This window comes from Colossoma macropomum, unplaced genomic scaffold (assembly GCF_904425465.1).
Source record: "Colossoma macropomum unplaced genomic scaffold, Colossoma_macropomum, whole genome shotgun sequence".
Taxonomy (NCBI): Eukaryota; Metazoa; Chordata; class Actinopteri; order Characiformes; family Serrasalmidae; genus Colossoma; species Colossoma macropomum.
In genome coordinates, this window is record NW_023494798.1 from 12,728,610 (window position 1) to 12,747,200 (window position 18,591).

Here is an 18,591-nt window from a genome sequence, read left to right on the forward strand (position 1 = left end):
CAAGTAAGGTTTCCTAAACACTAGCCAGGTAGGGCAGAATATGCAGTCTCTGGGCTTGAGATTATGATCCAAGTACCTTTTGCTGTATCCATGTTTGGCTATAAGAACAAACATGAGGGAAAAGAGTTATATCAAAACTTACTCCTTGTTTACAGAAACACTGTTTATCTATTTACATCTAAGCAAAACAACATTTTTCATTCCATTTGTGCCTAATTTGTGCATAGTTCCATGAAATTCCTAAATAAAAAAATAAAAGGAACAAAGTACTCTTTCCATTTACGTGATTTACATCAGAGAAAAGCAATGTCATGGACACCAGTGGTCTTACATTGACTCAATAAGTTAAGAGGGAGATGAACATAAACATTTACTGAAACATGGTGAAGGACACAGAGGAATGACTCATAAAAATGTCTTTTTTTCCTTCAGCATCTGACCATCATTCCTACTCCCACTGTTTCCACTTCTAATAGTCTAGTACCTTAAGTTACTGCATATATAATTTACTGCATATATAAAAATGTTTGAATTGTCTTACTTGTCCATTGTACCATGATCGTGACCACATTTATAAGTCCTCCTTCAGAAAAAACACTTCTCAAAATATAAAGTGTTCCTATTGGACAGCATTGTCAGTAAGCTGGATTTTGTCCCTCACTGAGCTCATGTAAATAAAGTCTCTGTATGGTCTCTGTTGAGTGGGGCTCAGAGGCGAGTGTCCTGGATGTCATCCTCTGCCTCCTCCTGCAGGGTGAGTGTGACGGTGCTGAGTTTGGGCTGAGGAACATGCATGCTGGAGTTGCGACGGGGGAAGAGTTTGAGGCGTTCAGCTGGACTAATGGCCTGTTTCAGCTGACTGGTCTCATTCAGGAGTCTCTGGATGGACTCGTAGGTCTTCACTTTACCCTGCTCCATCATCTGTGACAAAGTAATAGATACATGTCAAACAGTGAGCTTCAGTATCACAATAATACTGCATTCAATTCAAACACTCTCAGATACCGCATTGCTGAATTACTGATATAATAGCAGTGATGCAGCAAACCAGACATGACTAGTCCACATTGGGTTTTAGTCATGGTCATTATACTGTAACAGGGACTTATCCAGTAGCCTGCTTTGTCATTTGTTTCTTATGCATTTACTTCAGTTTTAAACTGAAGAATATTTTTACTGGTACTCGGTATTAGCAGATACCTTGAGTTCAGATATTAGAATATGTATTAGAAGAGAAAAAGTGGAGTGATGCATGCTGGTATCATAGTTAATAATGTCATCATAAAATTATATACATATGTCATAACAGTGTTTTTATTCAGAAGCCTAGCAGAGTCTTGTGAATGAAAGTAATGAGAAAGAGCTTTACCAGGAAGCTCTGGCACTCAAGCAGTGGTTCCACCTTGTGTTCACACAGTAAGATGGTGCAGGTGGAGAAGGACTGCCTCAGCGTCTTCTTCAGTACCTTCACAGTGCTGTAATCCAACAGCCCACAGTTATCATCAAAGGCAGGCAGTAAAGCTAACTTCAGCTTTTTCATTTCAGAATCCTTTAAAAGATCTCAGCACTATGTCTAAGTGGCTACCTAAAAGCCTGCACTCTACAGTTAAGGTGTTATGATGCTTGTTTACATACAGTGGGTCGAGGTGGGCACTAGGTTCATCAAGCAGCAAGATACGAGCCCTGCTGAGGATTGACCGGGCCAGACACATCAACTGTTTGTGGCCATAGCTCAGCACGTGCCCCCCATACTCCAGTTGAAAGTCCATCTTATCAGGAAACTGCTCAATGACTGACTTAAGACCCACCTGCAGAAACACAGTCATTAGCATTAACACTACTCATCCAGGGCATCCTGAGATGTACTTCAAATACATTTTATATAGAAAAATAATGCCAAATAGCACATCCATACAGTTCAGAACGTCACATTTTTATCTGAATGGTTTGGCAAAATAATCGAGATTTTGTCCCTAGCATTCTTTGGGTGGAAGGCAGGAAACACCCTGGACAGGTCGCCTGTCCATCACAGGGCAGTGACACAAACATATACATTCACACACACACACTCACACCTAGGGGCAAATTTGCGTGTCCAGTTGGCCTGACTGCATGTCTTTGGACTGTGGGAGTAAACCGGAGCACCCAGAGAAAACCCACGCAGACACAGGGAGAACATGCAAACTCCACATACAAAGGTCAACCCAGCCAGGGAATTAAACACAGACCCTTCTTGCTGTGAGGCAACAGCGCTACCTACTGCGCCACTGTGCCTCCGTAGTTAAACTATGGTTGCATAAATAAAATACTTCCATAAATTTAGTGACTATGCTTCGATTGTCATTTTCTTTCTTAAGAAACAGTTGCTCTTTGCAATGATGTCAACAATAATAACAATATTACAACTGAAGTACTATTTATATAATGCTGACTTAAGTATAGGGTCATTGCTGGCCAACACAGAGTAGCCATGGCAGCAGCTGTCCCTTGACAAGAAATTAATGTCTTTAGAGCACCCAAGGACTACAATGAACAAAAGTCAGTCAGTGTGTTCCAGTAATGAGACTCACCTCCTCAGCAACGCTCCACAACTCTTCATCACTGTGGCAACCATAGGGGTCCAGGTTCATACGGAATGTTCCAGTAAAGATGAAAACTTTCTGTAACAACAAGTTTACAGGAGTAAAAATGACAAATAAATGAGAGGAGCAGAATGAGGGTATCTGAGCATAGCAAAGAAGTGTCAGAAGGTGTGGATGTACCTGAGGCACCACGCCGAAAGCCTTGCGCCACTTCTGCAGGGGCATGTTGTTGAAGGAGACACCATCGATGGCCATGTCTCCGTCTGTGTAGGTCAGGCGCAGGAGAGCACTGAAAAGCGTGCTCTTCCCAGAGCCTGTTCTGCCCAAAATGCCCACCTAAAAACACAAACACAATGTCCTATCAACATTCCCTCCATTCAGGTACTAGACAGCATGTTTGGTATTACACTAACCACAACCTATGTGGACATGCAATGAAAAACAATGAAAAATGGAGATGCAAAATGGTTTCCACTAAGGTCTGTGAATTAAGTTGGTAGTGTTGAGTGAATAATTCAACAAATTCTGCAACCTACATTAACTGGATATTGTCTCAAAAAATAAATCACGTGCAGAGCAAAAACGGTAGAAAGTACATTTCCATGATTATTTTTTATTTATTAATTCATTTGTTTTACTTCACAAAAAAGAGCACATCAAACTTTCACTGTTTTTGTAGGAACCTAAATACAGTGATATGCAAAATATGGGCACCCCTGGTTAATTTACATATTTTATTGATTTTTAAATTGAAAAGAAGAACCTCTGCTGGGGATCTATTATGCTTTGGTGTTGTATGGCAACCAGTGTCACAGGAAACACTGCATATGTACATGAAGGAATGAATTCCACTAAATATCAGCAAATTCTGGAAGCAAATGTGATACAGTCCGTCAAGAAATTGAAGCTGAAAAGAGGCTGGCTTGGCACAGTGGTCCAAAACACACATCAAATCCACCATGAACTACTTGTCGAATGGCCCTCACAGTCCGCTAACTTAAAATCTTTGTGTAGACTAAAACATGCAGGACTAGAAGCATTCCAAGCATTAAAAAGTGGGTGAAAATTCATAAATAAAAAATGGAAAGACTCCTAGCTCGCTACAAAAGGCATTGCGAGCCGTTATATATGCCAAAGGGGGTGTTATGAAGTACTGACTTAGTAGGATGTCCAAATAGTGTGCACGCCACTATTATTATTGTTTTTTCGCTTCAAAAATTAGCAAAAGGGGTGCCCAAACTTTTACATGTAGATGTACTATAGATGTTCAATTAAAATCTCCAGATTACATTTAACCCCTTCAAAATCCCAGGCTTATTACTGAGTAACTACAGGGACTTCAATGCAAGCTGGTTGAGTTATTCTCAGGTTATAGAAGTGTGTAATAAAGCTTTGGGCCATGTAAGGAGTTAAAATGTTGGCTGCAGATGGAGGTGTATGTGTGCATTGGGCATCGGTATCTGCTATGGGACTTGAGGGATTGCTCAATGATGTCTCATCAGCCAGTTCATAATTAGAGGGAGGTGCTAAAGAGCTAATGAACTGATTTACTTAGCTCTTAATAACCATGACAGCCAGGCAGAGACTCTCTCACAGTTGTACTTGTATCAGGTCCCAGCAATAGAAAACACTTTAGCTGTGTTACCAGCCTCACATACTACATATTTAAAGAAGTGAGCCATGCCCTATTTGATACTGTCCTCTGAATGGGACATCTTTAACTACAGTTTCTATTTTGAAATTTGTGTTTGCAAACTACACTTTACCTACCTTCTGTCCTCCCTCCACTGTGAAGGAGAGGTTATTGAGCACAGCATGTCCGGCCTCAGTGTATTTGACCGTTAAATTCTGCACGTCCATCTGGCCACGGCTGGGCCAGGTGGCCTCATTGAAGGCATCTGGGTTCTCGATGACCAGGTCTGAGACTTTCCTCTGGCCCAGCTTGGGTTTGGGCTCCTCAGACGGCAGATCGATGAACTTGAAGACGCGCTCCACAGAACGCATCTGGAGGTGAGGACAAGAGCGATGATGTAATCACGTTAAGATATTGCCTCCTACTGAGTTTGTTTGGTTTCTAAATGATGCTTGACCTCTGTGATTGAGTGTGTGCTGAAGGTGAGTCTAAAGCTGGCTTTACCGTCATGCAACTTAAATTGCTTGAAACTTAGATGAAATTGAACTTCACTTAAGTTGCATAATGTACTGTCCTGCTCAGTCACAACAGTTTTAAGCATCTCAACTCCGTGAAATAAGTTTCATGAAACAGCTAATCGAATCACAGATAATGCATCACATGATCACATCAAGCAACATCATTTCAAACAAGTGATTTCACCCAACCACGGACTAAAAGTGAAGACAATATAGCAGAATATGACTGAAAACAACAAATTGGTAGTTTTTCCATTTGTCAGATACCTGAATCATGACAAAGACACGTGAGTTTCTCAAAGCTAAAGCTTAACTAGCCAGCTAACATTAGCTGCTGTTACAGCTGTTTGTGCCACTGTTTATCTTTCTTTGTTATCCTGTGGTTATCATGATCTTTGTAGTTAGATTATGTATTTTCTCCTCTTCTCTATTTGGGATCAAATTATTACAGAAGAGGGCACTGAAATGCCATCCTTGATTAACGTGCAGGGCTTCTAGGCCAAGATGAGTGAGGAATGAAGTACAACCATAATGGCTACTTAAACATTAATTTTCAAAGGCATAGCATAAACAAAACATAATAAAAAAGTCAAATATATCAAACTATAGATAGACCTAGATATATAGACAGAAAAAAATGCAATGACAACTGGAAAAATACACAAAGATGATAAAAAATCTTGCAAATATGAATGACGTGCAAATATATCAAGAATGATGTGATGTATTAAAAACACATGCCGCTAATTTGGCTAATTAGTGTAGTAAGCAAATGTTTTGCACGCAACTTTGTTTTTGATTTGCTTTGTGTAACTATCAAATTGCAAGGAAATTGTGTTGCATGCAACTAGTTGCATTAAGTTACATGTAAAGCCAGCCTTAGCACGAGCACATATGAGTAAATTTGAGGTTGAATATCTGTATATGAGTAAGAGTTTGTGTGTGTAGCCATTCTATTTGCATATCTATGACGAAATTCCCAACCTCTTCAGGGGAGCTTTGGGAGAACTTAATGTTCTGCACCCAGATAAGGCCAGTCATGTCATAGACAAGCATGGTGGGAAAAAAGGAGGGAAAAAAGCTTTGAAGTATCAACAGCCTGCACACACAGTCTCTTCTACGCCACTATAGAACAGGACAACTTCTGCCTTTCAACTCATGTCAAAAATAAGCAAGTCTGCAACTTCACTGAGGAGAAAGGCAGAGAAGAACAGCTACAAAGATTCCTTAAATCTAATGAATGAGTGTATGGGTGTGTGAGTGCGTGGGAGAGAGACAAGGACACGTACCATTCCATCCACTGCAATGCTGGTGACGACACACCACTGGAAGGTGCCTAGAATGAGCATTGCCAGGGCTACAATGATACCAATCTCACCCGGTTTATCCTCTGCGGAATAACACACACACACACACACACGTGCGTAAACATGAAGTACAACGGTCCATGCAATGACCTCAAATATCACTTCAAAGGCATTTTTTCCAAGTACTGCTAGCAATTAACTCTCAATGAAATTAATTGTCTGTGAAACCTGCCAAATCAAGCATTCACTGGCTTTTTAGACCCACAAGGCTTTACTGTTACGTGAGAAAGCCCTCAAGATAAACAGTCAAACAGTAGCATCTGCTCACTCGTCACAGCCTCAGCAACCTCCACTACTCAGCTCCAAGACCATCTTGAGCACATGGAAAGGGTTCAGTAGTTCACATTCAGTACACTACGTGGGGTGTAAAAGCCTCATGCCCAATATAGTGCACTATGCACAGAGCAAGGAGCCTATTTTAAGATTTAGTTCCAGAAGCAGAAAGTGGAAGAGAGAGCTCTTACGGTTGGTTCCTACAGCAATCCAAGCAGCAAGGGTGAAGAAGAAGACATAGATGACGTCAGCACGGAAGAGGAACCAGCGCAGGGTGGAGAGGTAGAGGAACCAGACGGACGTGTGGGTGTTCAGGACTTTATGGAAAAGGGTTTCAAAATAGGCCTGCCGGTCAAAGGCCCGGATTGTCCACAGGCCCTTCAGGGAGATAATGAGATGGGAGAAGATGGGACTCCGAGCTGAATGGAGAGAAAAAGAAAGAAAGAGAAGAAGAGAAAGAGAAGAAATTAAGAACATGCATATTATACTGCATACTTTACCAGGCCATGTTTCTAACGCCAGTATCCAAAAGTTTAATGGCAAGTTTTTATTTGTTTAAACTTAAGAGGTCAATACACTACATTTTTAAAGTTTATGTCAATTTAGGTGACATTTCTGTGGGTTTATATACAGTCAAAATTATTTTAAACCTTGTTTTGTCTCTCAGAGTTAAACAGGCTGTTTTTATTACTGTGCCTTTAAGACATGATAGGCTTGTGCACAGGGAATAGGAAGTACTTGGTTGACCATTCGAGGTGCCAGTATTTGAATACTGAAATCACAGTTCACACATTTGTTGCATTTCATTACGAGAGGACTGAGCAATAACACAGGTTAACAATTCAAAGATACACCAATTTGGAACTGTAAAACAGGCAAGTTTTAGTATTATTTATATGTAAGCATGTTATGTTTACACCCCATACACAAATCCCTTAATGTGAGCGCATTGCCAAGGACATGTTTTAAGTACTGAAAAGACAGCTTTTATTATTAAATAGGCTAGGCTGGTGTTAGGTTAGGACTGTCTAAAATATATTTCTCTGACAAACTAACATGTTGGCACATCAACCGCTGAAGAGGAAAAAACACCTGACCTTAAGATGACAAATCTCCATCAGCACCCAGTGTTGTACTGAATAGCTGTAGTTAACTGTCATTTGCTCATCTGAAGCCGCTTCAGTTTTGTTACTCATCTGACACGAAAACCCCTGGCTATTTTTGATCAATGAAACATATTTTGAAATGTATTCCTCTGCGTAATGCTATTTTTGGTGCAACATTAGTAATGTCACCTTTTGGTGTTGTTTTTTTTCTTCGCCGCAGTTAACTGGGTATCTGTTATGGATGCAAATTCCAAAATTAGTCAGAATGCACATGCCTAACATGTAAATGACCTCTGTTGTGATTGTCAGGCCTCTATTGTGTCTCATTTACAAAGCAGTCTGGGCTGAAACACTGCATATAACTTCAATGTGAATACGCAGGACTAAACTGTAGGCTGAAGAGACTAAAAAAGTGAGGAAATCAAGATTTCTACGATAAGGCCAGTGAATCGATCATCAAACAATGCTGTTTTAATGGTATAGATCTTCCCTTCATCTGTCCAAACACATGGAGTCTCAATTCCAAATGTTCAAACGATCTGACTTCCACAGTGACCCCTGGACTGGGCACATCTTCTAAGTGAAACTGAGGAGACAGAGCCTGATAGGTTGCATCCTGAACTATTAGCCTGTGTGCCTAAAAAACCTGTATTCATTTTATACATCCCATCCCACCTGGTCCCACTGAGGAGGAAGCCAGGAAAAGGAAGGAAGAAATAAAAGTTTGTCCTCTGTCCTTTTGCTTTCAAGCACATACTCGCAAACAGCCTCACATGTTTTTGAAAGTAGAGTACGTAACATGCGCCATTCTCCAGATATTCAGTTCATCATCACATTCTTAACATTCATCAGAGAACGTCAACATCCCTAACCCCCTTTCACAAACACGACAGCCTCCTCCTGTCCCAGAAATGAACGGCTTGCACAGTTTGGCAGTTTGCTGTGATCTCTCCCTGTAAAAGTGCTGCCTCAGTGAATGAATGATGTCAGCACAGTTTGGAGGAAATCCCCGGCCGGCTTCGCTTTCCAAAACCGCTCTAGTTCTGTGTTTACAGCGCGGAAAGTCCTCACTGCTCCCTGCATGACCTCGGACTAACTGACCGTGGTGGGGTTATTGCCCAGCTCAGGCATATGAGGAGCCGTAGACGAATAGAGGGGCCATATTCTGACCTACGCCCAACCCGCTTCCTCTGGGATATCCATCTCCTCCTGCTTGACTCATTCATCCTCTCCTCCTCTCCTGTTTTCTGCCATGCTGCTGACCTTGTGCCAGGGACTCTGTCAAACTAGCTGACTTGTCGAAGAAGAGTTGCACGCCAGCATGTACAGTGTACAGTCAGAGACACATGTCTCCATCTATGAGCCCTGGGCTTGCCCTCTTGCCTCCTCTGTGACCTCCACTGGCATGCAGTGCTCATTCCTAGGAGTCTTCCTGATCCTCACATTGTCCCTAACCACCATATGTCCGGTCTCTATTATGAAGTCACATAGATGCCACCTCCATTGCTCACGCAAGCAACAGGAATTCCATCAAACACTGCAAATCAGGCTGTTTAAAGCTTTTGTCTATATCGAGTGTCCATTCAAAGTGAACATATACAGATACAGATACACTGATTTAGTTGTGTATATTACATCATTTTCACATAAATAAAATATTGTTGCTGTTGGAACAAACGCTGTTGACAAATGGACCAATAATTCCAAAATTACTTGGAATTAAATCTCTTTACATCAACTTACATTGAAAGTTAAGAACAGCTTTGGAGATACAATGTTTTGTTGCGACAGGGACGATATCACATCAACACAACAAATTTGCATCAATGCAGTTTATGTTATTCTCACTGAAAATGATGACCACCTTTGAATTGAGAAAATTTAATGCACCAGTTTTTCAGAGCACATCTATTTTTCCCTATTTATTCTCACCTTCTGTCTCCATTTGCTTCAGCTGCTGACCTGTCCGCAGGAAGTACTTCCTCATCACAATAAAGATAATGGCCAAGGGCGTAGCTGCGAGAAATATATATGGACGCATGATGGACACCACCAGAATACATCCAATCACCACCAGGGTCAACTGTGGAGAGAAAAGCCAAAGTTTAGTGCAGGCAGACCAACTGGAGGCCAGATGTATCACTCCACATATGGCATGCCAATTTCTGCTCACTGCCCTGAACCCACCCTCTAAAATGCTGAGAGCTAATCACAGATACTACTAACCTGGACAAGGTCAAACATTAGGAGGGGCAACATGTCGTCTATTATGGCCATATCCTTAGTGAACCTATTCATGATAGAACCTTTAAAAACAAATCAGAACACAAGTAGGACGCATTAAATATGCAAAAACATTAAAAAAGGCAGAATTCTGCTTGTTTGTCTCTGGGACACTGACCTGTCTTCATGGTGTTTAGGATGGACATAGGTGCCCTTAGCACAGAGCTCAACATTTTCTGATGCAGCTTCTTGGAGACGGTGATCATGGTGTGGACCAGTGGAAGGCCCCGGAAAAAGCCCAGTGCTAAGATGCTTTCTGATGTGGCTACGTATATGTAGATGATGTAGTAGCTGCTGGTGGGGCGGATGATGACAGCGTACTGTGAGCTTGCCTGGGATAAATTGGCTTGTTTGGTGTTGTTCAGATCGAGCAGCCGATGCTCCTCCTTCCAGATCACACTGGTTAGAAAGCATATGCAGGTATTAAGACTATTTGCAGCAACTGATTAAATGCTAATGACTGTTAAATGTTGGGAGTCCCCCATAAATAATTTAATTTTTGATAGAGAGAACAGAAGTAAATAATTAAGAAGGTGTTCAGTGGCAAATCAAGTTATTATGACTCTGCTTAATGACCTACCTGCTTTGATATTTATGTGTCAAACCATTAGGAACAGAGTTTGATACTCCTGCTGTGTATAATGGACGTGGGATATGATATGCTATATGATAAGAATATGACACTTAGTTACTCTATACAATATGGTTAAAGGATAAATACTCACTCTGTTATCAGGAAAATCCCAGCAACAGATCCAGCCACCTACAAACCCAAATACCATTAGGAAAACTCTTCAGCATTGAACTGAAAAAGAGCCATACTTGTCTGAATGCAATTCACTCTGCATTTGTGTTTGGATTTTTTTTTAAAGCCTGCTGCACAAGTAATTGTTAGAGGCACAGAATGCTGGAAGTGACAATTTAAATAGTGAGAAAAAATCATCATAGCCCCCAACTTAATCAGGGTTCTATGGAATTTTATTTTTTATTTACAAAGCTAAGAACAATACAATCACTGCATATGTTCACACATAGCTAGTTTACTGATTATTGTATTTGCCTACTAATTATGTCCACAAACAATTGTGTCGACACCATGTCATCCCATATTTAACATGCCTTTTTACCAGGAAGGGCATAGATAAATATGGCAGAACAGTGAATCAGTTACATACGATAGTGATTGTCTCATTACCTCAATGGCATAGATGATAAGGATGAAAATCAGAACATAAATGAGACTTTTGTTGCTTGTCACATATCGGACATATGTGTTCCATTTTGTGGTTTCAAAGACATTCTCCATTTGTTCATCTGCAAAGCATGCCTGCGAAGAAAACATGCACCGTTTAAAGTGTGTTTCATAACTATTATTCAAAAATAGCATGCATTTAAAATGATCAAGGATTCACAATTCAGTATGTTCACTAGTCAACAAAACAGCACGGTCTACAATTATGATGTCCAGCCCTTCTCCTGGAGAGAGTACAGCATTAATGTAATGTTGTATACATTACGCTCCAGTATGTTAGCTTGGGATTGCAACCAAAGCTGAATGACATACTGTTTGTTAATCAGTTTGGTGAAATTGGCAACAAAATAACCTCTAACAAATCCCAATATTTTATTTTGTGCTGTGAACATCCCGACCAACCTCAGACCTTCCTAGTGATTATTTCTATGGGTATTTCGATGGAGGCAGTTACATAATCCAAATAATTATCAAAATAATGCAGGCCTCTTTAATCATGCCCTGTTAAGAATTCACCACTACCACAATTGCAATATCTAGCCATATAATTACAACATGGTGTTTTGCTCATATTGCGCAGCCCTGGTTGGACCTAGGATGGGCTGGCTACCCACGTCCTACAGCTATGGAAATATCAATGTGTCTGATGCCCCTTACCTCAATATTCTCCTCATCCATATCTCCAGTGATGTCATAAACACTGTCCTTGGACAGTCGGCGGGCGTAGATGTCCACCTCTGAGGCAAGTTCGCTTTGTGGCACGATGGACAGGCGACGGCGGAAGGATGACTGGAGCTGGTCGCGTCTGCCTTGGCCCTGTGCATTGGTCATGAAGGCTAGTACTGACTGTCTCCTCTGCCCTGCCATGTGCACACCGTGATTATGGTACATATCGTTAGCCATAAAGGACTCATCCACCAGCTCGTTCTCAGGCACCAGAGAGATCTTGCGGACGGGCAGCGGTCGTTTCACCTCCTCCTCGAGCCCAGTGATGATAAAGGAAGCCTTGCGGTCAGACACCAGCGGGTTGATGATGACCGACTGTTTCCGTTCATCTTTGTAGGCAGGAGGAGCCACCTGCCGGTAAGAGGGCCGTTCAGGACGGATCCCTGAACTCTCGTCCACGGAGACTCTGCGCAGGGTCTCAGTGAGGATGGAGCAGCGACGCTCAGCATTGATGCTGTCGTAGGCCTCCAGGCCGAGTAGCAGGGAGCTAAAGTCAGGCCGCCGGGACTGCAGCTCTGAAAAGGTGCCATAAAAGAAGGACTCGCCATTATGGAGCAACAAGATCTTGTCAGCCCGCTTCAGGTGTTCAATCTTGTTGGTGACCACGATACGGGTCTTGGAGGCCATGAGTCTGCACAGACACCTGGGGAAAGAGATATGGTCATAAGTCTCTGTGGACTAAAACTGAACAGATACTGTATGATCAGATATGTCCACTAGCTCACTGGATATTAAATAATAGATAATCTAAAATCCTACATGTTCATACACTGGTGGCATATTCATCACGATATTTGCCTATTAATTGAGCCCATAACTAACAGCAACTGTATTTTCACAAATGATACTAGCCATAGTACCATTATATAGTGTTATATTTTGTTATATTACTGCTATAGTCATCTAATACAGATGGGTCAATGTAATAGATATGATTTAGCTTGTGAGGGGCATCGTAGACTGGAACCCTTATCTGATCTACAAGATATATACACTATAACCACTTCATACTGCAAGTGGAACTTTTCTCATGTATTACTTTGTGGTAAATATCAGCTTGTAAAAAACATACTTGTCAAATATCTCTTTCTCTGTTGCAATATCCAGATGGGTGAAAGGTGCATCCAGCAGGTAGGTATCAGCATCTCTGTACACAGCCCTGAGAGATAGAAGTTAAAATGTTATTCTAACTTTCAAGTTCATGTCTTATCCACCACATTTAACCAGAGTGGAGAACCTGCTATGATCTACAGAACTAGATAAATCATCCCAGGAAAATCCTACAGTGAAATATAAAAGTGTCAATATACCCGTCTAGGCGTAGAATAAATAAAGCTATAAAGTTATGTACTCAAGGCTTAACTGTTCTTTATGACCCATATTAATTTACAGGAAGAGAGATAACAAGAACTTTTTCTGACTGGGGGAAACTATTTAACACACTCGCTTTGGCTGTCTGAAAGACGTGGGGATTATTTTCTTCCTTGTATCTCTGAAGTTATTGTGGGAAGGAAAGCCCATTTATTTCAACATCATAGATCATGATAAAATAAGAGGAAGAAATCACACTGGGCAAACATTCCAAAGCAGTGTGCAACATAAATCTAAGAGCACTTCATTTTATGATGAAGTAAATTAGAGGTGGTGATAGATGGCATGACGTTCTGACTGGAGTTTTTACGCTGTATGTTACAAAGAGACTGAGGGTTCTGCTCAACTAGACCACTTTGTGCTGAGTGGTATGTGTAGATCAGAGGTTGTTTGAATGTGTGTGTGTGTGTGTGTGTGAGTGTGTGTGTACCTGGCTAAGGCCACTCGTGCTTTCTGACCCCCGCTTAGGTTCAGTCCCCCTTCTGCTAAAGGTGTTCTGTCCTTCTCAGGAAGAGCAGCCAGATCCTTAAAGACAGAACACAGAGCAAAACCTTATGACAAAATTATTCAGAATCACTTATTAAATGTAGCTGCTGAAATTCAAGTGTGCTGGACACACAATAAAGCATAAAATTTTCTCTGCTTTAACACACCTAACTCAACTCATCAAAATATCAAACCCTTAAAAAGTTGTTTGTATTACATCAGGGAAACTGGGGTGGGTGATATAGCAAAAATTTAACATCACAACATTTAACATCACAAGACATTTTTACACTATGCGATAGGTATCACAATATTTAGCTTTTCTGATAGGAGGGAACTGATAAAAAAGAACCAGTAGTGTATACAATGATTTCTATTAAACATTTCGTTTACTGCACTGCACTAAATCCACCAATTGTCGACTAATTGTGCTTTACTTGTAATGAAACATGCAGTTGGTCAGTGTTCTTTAATTAATGACGATATCCAAAATATGCTCTGAAAAGTTACTGTGATGTAATATGCTGTCCCGATAGTGATAAATATTGTCATACTGTCCACCTCTGATGGAAACCATTAAGCAGTGAAACCAGTAAATAAGTGTAGGCTAAATGGTAAAACTACTTCATGAAATAAAATATCTTCAAGATGTAGAATATGCATCGCAATAATAGCTTCTTTGATAATGGATAAAATGCATAAGAGCAGCAAATGAAAAGTGCCACATCTAAAAAGGTTATAAAAATAATGAGCACAATGATGTTTGTTAGCAAAAAAGGCACCTTTTTAAGAAGAAACAGGGAAAAATCAAACAATTAAAAAAAATTAGCTACTTGTTTCTATGCAGTCACTATACACTGGTTATTGTTGTTTAAAGACTCTCTATAATTGGTCTAAAACAGTTTTTTTATATGATACATGTGAAGCATATTATTATGTAACAATATGCTTGACGTGTGCAATATCACCCAATTGGCCAACCCTACCACTCACAGTAATATAGCGCTCTACATCTGCATTCAGACACAACAGAAACCACCATAAAATACAATTATGATTGATTCTATCAGGATTCTGGAACACACACACATAAGCACACAACACAGCACACAAATAACACGTTTGTGATGTATGTACAAAATGCGCATGTCAGAATAAGAATCACTTGTATACAACAGTTCATGTCATGTACATGAAATCCGTCTTGGCAAGTATGATGCTGCTCAGTATAAAAACACAGCACAAAAGGGTGCACATTCAAACACACACTGTAGATGCAGGTAAAGCAGATCACAAACACATGAAGGAAAACAGATGATACGCAACAAATTAATGAATAGGAATGCTTATGCCATTAAAAGGGTTTTCCTGTAACGGGCCATCCTACCTTATCATTGTCCAGTCTGGAAGCATTGAAGGAAAAAAATCATTACGTCAGTAGAAGTAAAAACACTACTTGAGACAATAGCTGGGCATTGTGCCAGACCCACAAACCAGTGGGCAGCACTAGTGATTTTGCTGTCACACAGGTGGAAATGCTTGTGTTTACAACCCAGACATGACGTGTGAGATGGGTCTAAAATGCTATGTGACAACAAAAGAGGAATAGACTTCCCAGCAAAGGCTCACTAAAGACATCTGTTTGACAAAGTGAAGACTTCTTCTCTTTGCAGCTTAAAGACACTACAAACATATTTATGAGGGTCTGGAAACCATGTCATGAATATCTAAGACCTGCTGTCAAGTGACAAAATGAAACTTAGTTCAAATTCCAATCTTTTAGCTTACAGAAGAACAATCTGATACACTGAAACAATGCTTTAGCGTCTTTGTGGCAGTCAGTGAATAAAGGGGGACTTTTCAGGTTTAGGTGATACAGTATCGCAAATCATCGTTCCTGAAATTACAATGCAAAGTCACACTAACATTTAACGTCTTCCATCTGTGGAATAGCAGAGTGTCACCATCAAGAAGGTGTCAATATTGTGCTCAAACACCATTTACTGTGGAAATGCATTCTGTGTTAAACAGCCTCAGTTTTTTTTCTACCAGAGGGAAAGTCTCGCTGTGGCACTGACTCATCAGAATGTCCATGCACTAAAAGGAAGCTACACAAGGCCAAAGACAAAAGACAAAGACAAAACCTCAAAAGAAAAAGAGGAAAGGCCTGTTGGAACATAATTTTGTGATTTAACTGTAATAACTCCAGCAGAGGATTTTCTTGCTAGTTCTGAAAAAAATACCTTTAGAAAAAAATAACAAACTAAATTGGCACACAGGTTTATTGCTACGTAAAGTTGGTATCAACTATCACAGATCTTGGTGTGAGGTGAGTAGTTCCTCGAGGCCTGGATGTGACTGTGAACACGGAGTCTATGGAGTATTTCGTATCTCTGAGCCTCTTTTCAGAAGAGATTCAATTAAACCGGGGCCCTGTCACTCAACACTGCCGATGGCTGCGTACGATTGGCTGTTTAGGTATCAAGAGATTGCAGATGAGGGGGGTGAGCCATATTGAGTAATATGACACAGTAGTGCAGCTCTGAACGTAACAAAGGTTCTCAGTTCAACTGCCAGCTGAACATTCCGAGTGGCATGAGATTAGTCAACAGGAGTGAGATAGAAAAAGAGAGGGAGGCAGAGAGAGAGAGAGAAAAAGAGAGAGAGAGAGATTTACAAATGCAGGGAACACTAATTGAAGGATGAGACTCTGAGTGGCTCAAAAAGTAAATGATGAACATTTACTTGTTCATCATGTACTTTTCTCGATAATCGAGACAGGGAAGAATATGACAGAGAGAATGAGTGAAAGAGAAAAAAAACGAGTTATGAGATGACCTAAGTTTGCAAATACCTCCTCTAGCTGGCATGCTTTAACCACACTGGTATAGCGGAACTCATCACAGGTCAGGCCAAACAGGATGTTGTCTCGAATGGTGCCAGGCATGATCCAGGCCGTCTGTGAGGAAAAGGAGACACGGCCGCTGTGGCGGATTCTCCCAGAGGAGGGAACCAGCTCTCCCAGGATGGTCATCAGCAGAGAGCTCTGCAGACAAAAAACAGCCTTCAGACAATTCAGCAGCAAGTGCATTTTCATTTCATAGCCAGCATTTAATTCCATTAGCATGTGGCATCATGTTTTGTGGTAGTTCTTGATATACTAAAATACAACAGAGGTCTGCCATGCCTTGGGTAAGATTACAGTTAGGACTGTGCAACAGAGTGATGTAACTGGACATCGGAAATGACTGACACTACTTCAAAGATGATAAGCGGTATGCTGGGAACAAACTAAATTGGCACACAGGTTTATTGCTACGTAAAGTTGGTATCAGCTATCACAGATCTTGGTGTGAGGGGAGTAGTTCCTCAAGGCCTGCATGTGATTGTGAACACAGAGACTATGTTCACCTTAACCTGAAAAGTCACCCTTTATTCACTGACTGCCACAAAGACGCTAAAGCATTGTTTCAGTGAACTGTTCATCATTTAAACAGCTCACTAAGTAATATTAAGTAATATGTAGATTTAAAGTGTTATTCCCTTTTACTGTTATAACATTGGATTATCACAGGCAGTAATAAGCTAAAAGTGTTATAAAACTGTTATAACATTGGATTATCACAGGCAATAATAAGCTAAAAGCTAAAAGTCTGACCACTATGACAACAGAGAACTTTTTTTTTAAGCCTGTATACATGGCTTTGGAACTATACTACAACATAGATACAGACAATAATCCTGAATTTTGATCAACAAAATATTGTGCTAATTGTTTTTAGATTTCACTCAGGCCTTACCACAGTTTAAGACATTAAGTCATTAAAGTGTTTTACTTGGTCACTTTAGACTACGAGACTTATTGTTACACTGCAGTACTGGTACACTCGCAAAAAAAAGGCCTGCACTGAGACAGCAGTTCCTGCAGAAAGTTGTTCTGAAGAAAAAAATCTACACACTGTTTTATTATTTTTAATGTTAATTTTAGTTTTAAGTTTTAATATTAATTTTCAAGCATCTTAAACTCTAGGCATATTATCCAGTTATTAATCTTAAAATTCCATTTTTTTACCAATCACTAACAATTACAGTCATTTGTAGTTAAAAGAGGTATACCAATGCATTGTAATATCACAAAGCCAGTATGTGACAATGTGTATCATGGAGAATGGGCAAGCAAACGACCAGCACCAATGAACAAAACAAACTATTAAGTTCATTAGCAAGCTGTTCAACAACACGGATACAGTCATCAATTTTCTTCATGCAAATTTTGTCCAGATTATAAAAATATCAAATTGCGAACCCAGTATCAGCAATCAAACCAAATTGTGGACCTAGTATATCATTACACCCCTATTAGTTAAGCATCAAAGGTCTGTGATCAGCAGTTTCCTCTCACTTAATCCCTTAAACTACAGATGTGTAATTCAGTTATTAGTCTTAAGACTTAATATTCAGTAATTACTCTGAATTATTTGTTGACTATAATGAAACTGTGTCATAATGAATTATGTAGCTATTAGAGTGAGGATGGAAGATGATGTAGGATTTAACAGGATAAAAAAAGGAACACTACTGGTAGCTGTAAGAGTTTCCTGTTGTCCTACCTTTCCAGATCCTGTGGAGCCAGCCACAGCCAACATTTCACCTTTGTGCAAGTGCAAGCTGATATTCTTAAGGACAGGTGTTACGTAGAGGTTGGTGAAGAAGAGCCCGTCTCCATTCGGAAAACCATTTGCTTTGTTTTCCTCTTTAATCTTCTCAAAGAGTTCCCCAATACCCTGAAACAGCAGAGTGTCACTCAATCACTTTACACTGCAAAAACAATATTAACCACCATTTAAAACTTGCTCTGAATAAGGTAATGAATGAGACAAAGGGGTCCCAAAGTGATTTCATTCAATTTTACTAACATTACTATAAAAATGATATAATATGCCATGTAAAGAAATGACAAGTGATATGTGAAATGATACTCACTGAATAATCAT

The 18,591-nt window shown here is 40.2% G+C and overlaps 1 protein-coding gene across 1 annotated transcript in view; it reads right to left on the bottom strand.

Moving 5' to 3' along the window:
* Positions 1 to 142: 142 nt before the first annotated feature.
* Positions 143 to 18,591, bottom strand: part of cftr (CF transmembrane conductance regulator) — a 31,179-nt gene continuing 12,730 nt past the window's right edge. The window contains exons 10-27 of the mRNA XM_036584624.1: positions 18,208 to 18,381; positions 16,452 to 16,643; positions 13,542 to 13,636; positions 12,813 to 12,899; positions 11,672 to 12,383; positions 10,958 to 11,089; positions 10,488 to 10,525; positions 9,881 to 10,161; positions 9,706 to 9,785; positions 9,412 to 9,562; positions 6,565 to 6,792; positions 6,023 to 6,123; positions 4,353 to 4,586; positions 2,763 to 2,918; positions 2,571 to 2,660; positions 1,636 to 1,808; positions 1,370 to 1,475; positions 143 to 921 (exon numbers count right to left, since the gene is read on the bottom strand). Coding sequence (XP_036440517.1) covers positions 709 to 921; positions 1,370 to 1,475; positions 1,636 to 1,808; positions 2,571 to 2,660; positions 2,763 to 2,918; positions 4,353 to 4,586; positions 6,023 to 6,123; positions 6,565 to 6,792; positions 9,412 to 9,562; positions 9,706 to 9,785; positions 9,881 to 10,161; positions 10,488 to 10,525; positions 10,958 to 11,089; positions 11,672 to 12,383; positions 12,813 to 12,899; positions 13,542 to 13,636; positions 16,452 to 16,643; positions 18,208 to 18,381 — 3,243 coding nt within the window. The 3' untranslated portion in view covers positions 143 to 708. The remainder of the gene's footprint in view (positions 922 to 1,369; positions 1,476 to 1,635; positions 1,809 to 2,570; positions 2,661 to 2,762; positions 2,919 to 4,352; positions 4,587 to 6,022; positions 6,124 to 6,564; positions 6,793 to 9,411; positions 9,563 to 9,705; positions 9,786 to 9,880; positions 10,162 to 10,487; positions 10,526 to 10,957; positions 11,090 to 11,671; positions 12,384 to 12,812; positions 12,900 to 13,541; positions 13,637 to 16,451; positions 16,644 to 18,207; positions 18,382 to 18,591) is intronic.